Genomic DNA, 9,437 nt, shown 5'->3' with positions numbered 1-9,437 from the left:
ATTAAAAAAAGTTACATGTAAATTGTCTGTGTATATTCGGTGAAAAACTAACGACTAGCAAAAATTTGCTGATAGTGTTCGTTATCATTAATATACGATAATTTAATCTCACATACTCTGTAATCAGTTTTTATCTGCTTTCAATAAAACTCATATATCTAGTTCTAGAGTTTTTATTACTACGGCCCGCTGAACAGTGCTGAAGTACCCAATGTGGCCCTCACGGTGAAAAGTTTGGAGACCACCGTAATGTAGACTCACATCCCACTTTTTGATGTCAGTCAGCTATCGTCATATCCACGCCCACATATCTAGCTTACGCAACAGTATTCCATGCTGTATTCTGCAAAAGCCTTAGCAACGTCCAAAAGTATCATGGTGTATCAATTCCCGTTGTCTAGTTCAATGGTAACATTATTATAGAATGTGAGTAAGTTTCTAAAACATGACCTTCCCTTAGTAAACCCAAGCTGTTTATTGTAAAGTAGAGTTTCTTTATCAATCCATTTCTGAACGCGAGCCCTGACCAACCTTTTCAAGATTTTCAGCAACTCCTGAGATACTGATTGCTAACTAGTTGGATACATCGGTCTTTGAACCACGCTTGTGCAATGTGTGATTACTATTCATTCTTTCCACTCCTGTGGAATCATCCCTGTTCGGATTCAAATCGTATAGCCTGGTCAAAAGAATAAGTCACCTCAGCTGAACATGCTGATATCCCAACAGTTCTTATTGCAGAATTCCTATTCAATTTGCGCAACAGCTCTAGTACTTCCTTCACATCCACATGAGTTTCCTCATAAAGTGAAGAGGTGTACAAACATAAATCCTTTTTTTTTCTTTTCTTTTTTTTCTGAACTCCGAATCCCACACGTTTATGATTTGCCCAAGATTTACTAGAAAGGAATTCCCCTTGGTTCTGTTGTGGATTATACAGATTTCCCTGCAGGAATTTAACGCAGCACTGCTGCAAGGCAGATTTCTGCTGCGTTAAATGTGGAGAAAATTACGCAAGAGCTTCTTGCACAAAATCTAAAACATAGCCAGTTAAATGTTCCAACTGCGTTAAACCACATTTCTCCAACTACTGGAGAAAGAATTATTGATTATTAGGTGGCCGAGCAATACTTGGCCACCCAAATAATCAACAAAAGAAAACCTTAAAACCCTAGCAACAACTCTACAGCCACCCACAGGAAATGCTGATAATCCCCCAACAGCACAACAAACCACTGAAAGTCGTGCTGTCAGGTATGCAAAGGGATGACCTCAAAACCTCCAGGAAAATGCAACCAAATGCAGGAAATCTGCAGTTGTTGCAGATACTCCGGACGAATTTGTGTTTGTATCTCACAAACACACACAAATTCTTACTGTACTAGATTATGGTTAACAATCATAGAAGGCCCAACTCTATAGATTGTGTTCTGGAATGCTAATGCTATAGGAAACAAAACGCACCATCTACAAGAATATATGACACGTTATAGTGCTTAGGTAATCCATTTAAGCGAAACGGACTTTCGACCAGCCGACAACCCAAAGCTCAGGCATTATGCTGTATTCCGCAATGACAGACCAACGCCAGAGGAAGGGGGTGTACAGCTATATTTGTCAAACTCGATATAGAACAAAATCAAATTGTAAATTTTGTCACAACCAACATAGAAATCACGGGAGTGAGGTTCAGAATATATTCCATATATACTTCCCAATCCCACAGTTGCTGGAAGGAGACGACTGAAATTCTAGACACAGAGGAAGCAGAGATCTGAGTGCTAGTAGCAGAAACCTGAACGCAAAGCACTGAGCCTGGAACAGCAGAACTGCAAATCGAAACGGTAGAATCCTCAATAACTTCAGCTGCCACCAGAAACAAAAATGATCATAGGACCTCCAAAACCCACCTATTACAATATGGCAGGACTTTCTGATGTAAAAAAAAAGCGATACTACAAAATATCCCGCATCAATTCCAAACGAGTGCGATGGACGACCTCACCTTTGACCACAACCCAGATTTACTACAACTAAGCTTACAACATGAAAATATCCCAATCGAGTCCCAGCTATCAACTGTATAAATGACCGTTCTGCATGTATTTATTGGCCCAGTTCTTGGCATCAACTGAAAGGAAAAAATCCCCTCAATTCTGAGCTTAGAAAAACAGATAACACTGCCACAGTGGATGTATCACACACAAACAACAGCCGACTTCTGGATGAGATGCAAAATCTGATCTGCGAAAAGATCAGGCGACTATACCACATAATGCTAACCCTAGTACACCGACAGCTAAAAAGAAAATCCTATATCGCTTAAAAAGTATCGAAATCAACAGTTGGAGTTTCTCTTAAGTGTCAGACTTAAGAGAAAACTGCGGTAGTTAAACGCAGAGAAGAAGACGATCTGGAAAATGGAAAATTATTTATAAAATGAAAAAGCTCTACGCACAGACCCGATATCTCTCCCACCAATCCAGGTAAACGTGGTGTTATTCACCGTGTTGCAGACAAAGTTGAACCTTTTACCGACAGCTTAGAGAAACATTGTAGTCCAAACTACACTCATGCTGATATAGATCAGTGAAGTACAGCTGAGTACCCTGTACCGCTAAAACGCAAAGAGTACATGAACCCCATCCAACTGATATCACCTGCTGAGATATGTGAAATCATCACCAAACTTAAGAATAGGAAAGCACCATGCCCAGTTGGGATTTCTAGCAAAATCATCAAATGCCTGGCAAATAAAACCATAATGCACATTGTTGCTATTATTAATGCAATATTATGATATCATTGATTTCCTGCACGATGAAAAGTAGCAGATGTAATCCTAATCCCCAAATCAGGAATAGCATCACACCTTCCCAAAAACTATCACCCAATCAGCCTGATTTTCTGCCTAGGAAAAATCTGAGAGGGTAATACTAATAAGACTTCAGACGTCACACTAAAGAATTAAATCTCATCCCAGATGAACAATTTGGATTTGGGGTGAACCACTTCACAGAGTAACAAGTTCTCAGAGTCGTGGAAAACATCATCATAAGGTTCAACTGAAAGCAGCACACAGGGATGATCTACATGTGCATTGAAGGCACTGGAAAAAATATTGCACAACTGGCTTGTTTTCAATTTCCTGCAAGCCAAATTTCCACTTGGACTCGTCAAACGTACCAAATCGTACCCTCAGCGATCGCAAACTCATGGTCAATCTACAAGGAATTACATTACCCCCCTGGGCTCCCTGCTATCACATCGGCTCTCTGTGTGGCTGAAATTCCACGCACTGTTCACATCATAATGGAGTGCGAGATTGCTCTGCTCCTTGCTACCTACATGGAAACTGACAAACTCCATGACGCTGTCTCAGTGCTAGAACATTCGTTCAAAAAATGGCTAATTGATGTTAATGTGGATAAGAGCACTGCAATGCTATTCTCAAGAAGATGAGTGTCCTCAGATGATCAAGTTGCCATGTTTGAAACTCTCATTGCATGTCAACCAGTAGCCAAAGGCTACAATTACATAAAGGCTTTGCAACTCATATCGATCATATCAGTTGAAAAGCTAATATGCAAATAGGACAGCTATATATGTTACTGAATCGTCCTAGCCAGCTAAGCAAAGAGCTCAAATCTATTTTACAAGATGCGGATCAGGACAGTCCTTATATGGCGCACCCTCTTGAAGTAATGCAGCAGATTTCAACATTAGCAAACTACAGACAATCGAACACACATGTTTACAAATAGCATTTAACGCACCATGGTTCGTAAAAATGTACAGCTTCTCCGAGAAGCCGATGTCCCTGACATCAAAGCTTTCTTATGCGAAAAGGCTTCAGAATTCTTTGTAAATGCTGCTATCTACCCTGCTCCACTAATTCGCAAAGCAGTAGACTATATTGAGCATGATCCTGCAAAACGCAAATTTCCCCAAACCATAATGAACGAGTACGTTTTTAAAACCCACCGTCAGAAGGTTTTATCGAGCCTTTGACTCGCCCAAACTGGGCGAGTCAAAGGCTCGATAATATTCCTAGCCCGTTATTACTACTATCTAGCGGTGAACTATATAATTATCTGAGAAAAATCATCCTAAAACCCATACCAACCAAGTATGTTTAAGGGGAAAGAAATGAAAAATTCCTTCTTTCCCCTTAAATCCGGTAGTGAATAGCCCATAATGGATGCTGAATAATATTATTTCTTAACCCAGAAATTTCGTTGCAGATCAGACAGAGGGATAAATGACCACAGGTTCAATCAATCTATCTTACCAGAATAGTTATCAATTCACTTGGTGTCTGTTGTGGATCTCGCTCCTACTGATGAATTTTAACAATGTTTGACATTGGGCTTGCTTCCTGGGGAGTAGAGAGGTTCTGCCTGGTGGCAGATTTTGCCTGTCACGGAATGGAGTTACTGTCCTGGAGTGTATTAGTGTAATATTGTGCCAGCTATCTCTGATTGGTTCCCAGTGGAGATTGAATTTCCCCTCAGTCTCCCAAAGTAAAATAGTATAAAACGAGCTTGCCTACTCATACTAACGTAATAAAAAGAGTTAGCGGAATTATATTCTATGATCTTAAAACACTTTTGCTCCCTTGTTGCTGCGTAAGTTCGAATGATCGTTTAAAGATATGATCGGATAAGATTCAAGTTTACTCCATTGTCAAAACCTAAGATTAATCACTCGTCATTAACAATATAATAATAATAATAATAATAATAATAATACAAATTTTCCTTTGTTATCATTTTGTATGATTCAATGTGCAACATCAATTCAGTGTTTGTATTTTATTTTGTATTCAAACTGCCTGATGTCTGATGATTACATCAGATTTCCAAATTGAAATATTTTGCTCTTAAATATATTATTCACTCTTTTTCCTGTGTTATTGCATTACTTTGTTAAACTGTACAATACAAGTAGCTCTTAAGCAACAACGAGTTAGAGTTTTCTCTCGTAGAGTGAATGCCGTTGGGATTACCTTGAGCATAGGTAGAGTAAATGAATTCAAGAAATGTATCAAAGATAGTGTGCATGATACGAGTATGTTGCCTTCTTCAATGGTTACATGGCTGTCTGGAGTTGCAGGTATTATTGTTCATTTAAAAATTTTTTAGTTATTATTATTGTTTAGCTGATTATTATTGTTAGTAGTAGTAGCAATAGTAATTTAAATATTGTTTCGCCTATTATTACTCAAAGGGTGCAGGCAGAGGTGCTTGGTCCTATCTTTCAGAAGACGGGAGACAGTCTTTATTCTTTAAAGTTTTGCTAATAGCAAGATCAAAGTAGAAATGAAACAAATTTTTTCAGGAGGGAGAGAGAGAGAGAGAGGAGAGTATGTATACAACTGCTTTCACCGTGTTGCCTTAAACCATAACACTTGTGTTACTGTTTGTAATAGTGTGAGTTATTCGATTTTAAGCTGCATGGCTGAAAGGAAAAGTGTTCTTGAATAATAACCTTTTTTTGGTTGGCGACTAGAATTGAACCTAATAATGTGTTTCTTCAGCTACATAACACCTCGGATAAAAAATTATTTCAACATGACATGTAGTGGAAAAACCAAAGATACGTTTTAACAAAGAGCAGTTTTTTTTGTGGGGGGGGGGGCTGTGCATAATATGTGATTTAATAGTGTAAAAAATTAACGTTCTAAGTGAATCGAAAAATTAAAGAAATCCAAATGTAAATTGTAGAAAGTTTTTTACTTTGGGTGTCATATACGTTAAAGATATAAAAAATTTTATACCTGGTGTTAATCCTTTTCTACATAGTATACTTACTATATTATTACTATACATACTGTACTTACTACATACTAAGGCATTATATGTTTTTTTTTTTCAATTGAAGGTAAGTTAGCCTATTTCATACAAAATTAGCAGGGTTTTTTCTCCTGGAAACTCGGTTTTTCATCCTGCATACAGACAAATCGACCTTTAGAACACACGCAATTACAGATAAAAATACTAGTATTGGTGGCGGTGGTAGATGGCATTGGCGCAGATGCTGATGGTAGTAGCGGTTTGGTGTAGTAGTTGGTGGTGACGAAGAATTGTAGAACAGGTGTCTTTGGACTCATCGAGGAATGAGTCTTTGGACTCCTTGGAGGTGTCACGGATAATAATAAATACGTGTGCCCACGGCTAAAGAAGGATTACTGTTTCGTATTCATTTCAACTTCGGGTATTTTAACTAGAGCATTTTTTATGGTGTGAAAGGGTGAAGGTCAAAAGGCTACTGTTGAAAATTGGTATTGAATTTGGAAATTGAATCACTATATTTTTCTCATGCAGAATCTTGATGGAATGTATTGCGTTGTATGTGTTTTTGAATTTAAATGAATTTATTGTTAAATAAATAAATAACTAGATCTTCATGGAGTCAAAAGACTCATCTCAACTGATTTCGAGACTCATTGGAGTGGGGTGGTGGTGGGGGGGAAATTGTGCCGATAATAAGGGTCACATAAGAAAAAAAAATTGATTACTATTAATTACATTGTTAATTATTTCTGTATGCTGTTGCAATTCGACTGCATTGCATATTTGCGAATTCGGTAGTACGGCTTACACGTTTCAGAACATCACTAACAAGTAAGCATACTTGAAAGTTGAACAAAGTGCAAATAAAAAAACAAATGGATTAAGTTCGGGAAACTTGTCTTAAACAGTGACATTCAGTTATAGAGCATAACATATCTTTCGTTGGTTTTCATCCCTGCCACTTGTTTCCAATAGAGTTTAGCGGAGGAGATCATTGGCTGGGAAGTTTGTCTCTTGGATTACTCAGAAGGGAATAATTCAGAAATGACGTCATTGACGTAGTACAAGTTATGAGGATGTCTGGTGAGTGAAGGAATATTATAATTCAATGTTTATATGCTTGTAATTTTAAATGATAGTATACTGATAGTAAAGAATTTGCCATTAATTCGTGTATCATTTAATCTTTTGTAGGTTTTATCGTAAAATATCACTGTAATTATTGCCAGCAGGATATAAGTGGTGTCAGAGTAAAATGTGCAGAGTGTGCAGATTTCGATTTGTGTTTACAAGTAAGTCACGTGACCTTGTTCCATTTCCTCTAGGTTTACTTAGTATTGCTAATCACGTTAGTATTAAAACGTAATCACTGTGCAGTGATAAATTGGAAATGCACGATCCGTAAGAATAAGATCCAAAGTAGGCTATTTTAATGTGCAAACGAATTAGCATACCGTTAGCAGATGTATTGAGACCTATCTTCGTATTACGAAGTTTTTTTTAAAAAAGTGGATTACTTTTATTTTATGGAGAAGGGTGAAGAATTTTTTTTTTTAAGGGGGTGTGTTAGAAAACGTACTTGAAGTTGCAGAAGGCTACTCAGATAACTAGTTTTCATTCATAACACAGTTAGTATCGACAACAGAAGTTAGTGAGATCCTCTTGCAGTTAAAAGTATTATAAGTTCATTTTTAACTGCAGGTCATTTAGGCTATCACATATAAAGGTGGTAGGGTTTTTGTCTTTCAGAATGCACTTGTTGAAGAACATGTGTTTAATAAGCATAATTCACTGATGAATTTCCTGTATACATAAATTATATAAGGAAAAATAAAATGTTTAATATAGAACAAATCTTGTGATAAGTAGCTCATTATTATTGTACAGTATCTCCATGGAGTCCAGAGACTCAAGCTAATTATCATAAACATAAACCGCTCCTTATCATACCGCTCTTTAAACTCATTCACTGTTAGGGCACTCACAACTAAATTTGTCAATCCATTACACTCACTCACCACCTTCCATCCAAAAAAATCTACTCTGCACACTCCTATTAACTACTCCTACACAACTTGCACATATGGCCCCTTGTTCTCTATTTGTCATATACTGAAACATTTCCTTTGCATCAATATTATAAATCCGTTTAATATCATAAAAGTTCCTATCATGTCTCCTCTTTTCTGTCGATTAGATAAACTTTAACTCACAAACCCTCAACCTGTCACTAAATCTTAGTCACTCATCTCTGAATCTTCTCTACCACCTCCCGGTCCCGAAGAAACCCAGGTGACAAAGATGTGGACGAATCATAGCATTATAAAGAGGGATAATAACTTCCCTATTTTTACTTGTTAGCATGTTTTTTGACATCCAAGTAATTCTTCGAGCTATTTTACCAACTTTTGCAATATTCCCTCTGAACTTCAACTCTCTGACATTATTATCATCAACAGACCTCCATGAAGTCAAGAGACTCATCATGGGAGGCCCCACTTTCACATGCACAGCTCATCGTTACCTCATCTAATGCATTCACTGTCCCTGCACTTACCACACTCAGGCAACGCATTGCAATCACCTACCAATCTCCATGCAAAAAAATATAATCCTTACTCCCTTGCTCACACCCACCTTATACTACTTCCAGGTATGGTCTCTTGTTCTCCTCCTATCTCCAGATATTCTATGAAAAATCTCATCCACTCTAATCTGGTAATTACCCATTACTAGTTTATATGTTTTGATCATGTCTCCCCTCTTCCTTCTATCCACTAGGCCCTGTTATTTGCACTTTTTCAATCTATCCTCATATTCTACATTCCAGAGACCAGAAATCAACTTAGTCAATCATCTCTGAATCCTCTCTAGCATCTCATCGTCCTTTTGAAAACCTGGAAACCAAATCTGTGTAATTCATATGCAGCCTGATTAAGGTCTTGTGCAATGGAATCTTATCCTTACTTCTACATGTCAGTGTTTGTTTTCTGCATCATTCCCATAATCTGCTCTGTTGTCATCACAATTTTAGCCAAATGTCCATGAAATTTCAAGTCTCTATCCATCATAACCCCCAAATCTTTCATCTCCTCCACCTTCTCTAAAATATCCTTACCAGTCCTATACTCTGCATCCCTTCTTTGTTTTCCAAATTTTAAAACCTTACACTTTGCAACATTAAACTGACATCCCCACACACTTCCCCATTCAGACAGTCTGTTAGGTCCTCTTGCAAAGCCACAATATCTGCTGTACTTCTCATAACTCTCCCCAACTTTGCATCATCTGCAAACAACAGTATATCATCATTTAAGCCCTTTTCAATAATTTACATACAAATTAAACAACAATGGCCCCAAAACAAGTTCCTGGGGCTAGTGATTTTCATCTCGGATATCACTCCTCCCATACACAACTTGCTGATACATATCAGACAGCCAATCTTCAATCCAATGCACTCATCTACCTCCCCCTCCCTCATCCATTCCAATTTAACTACTAGTCTGTCATGTGGCAATCTATCAAGATCCTCTGCAAAAATCTAAATATGCTACTGTATATGTATCCACCCCCATCCAATGTATTCACCACCTTGTAGTAAGCAGATTGCTAAAACACAATCTTCCTTTAGCAAACTCA

The 9,437-nt window shown here is 37.6% G+C and overlaps 1 protein-coding gene across 1 annotated transcript in view; it reads left to right on the top strand.

The window, feature by feature from the left end:
* Positions 1-6,862: 6,862 nt before the first annotated feature.
* LOC150102631 (transcriptional adapter 2-beta-like) overlaps positions 6,863-9,437 on the top strand; it is a 348,460-nt gene continuing 345,885 nt past the window's right edge. The window contains exons 1-2 of the mRNA XM_090398716.1: positions 6,863-6,878; positions 6,990-7,087. Coding sequence (XP_090254842.1) covers positions 6,866-6,878; positions 6,990-7,087 — 111 coding nt within the window. The 5' untranslated portion in view covers positions 6,863-6,865. The remainder of the gene's footprint in view (positions 6,879-6,989; positions 7,088-9,437) is intronic.

This window comes from Typopeltis vanoorti, chromosome 10 (genome assembly GCF_054136105.1).
Source record: "Typopeltis vanoorti isolate ZY-2024b chromosome 10, IOZ_Tvanoo_1.0, whole genome shotgun sequence".
Lineage (NCBI taxonomy): Eukaryota > Metazoa > Arthropoda > Arachnida > Uropygi > Thelyphonidae > Typopeltis > Typopeltis vanoorti.
This window is presented reverse-complemented; position numbering and strand designations above follow the sequence as displayed.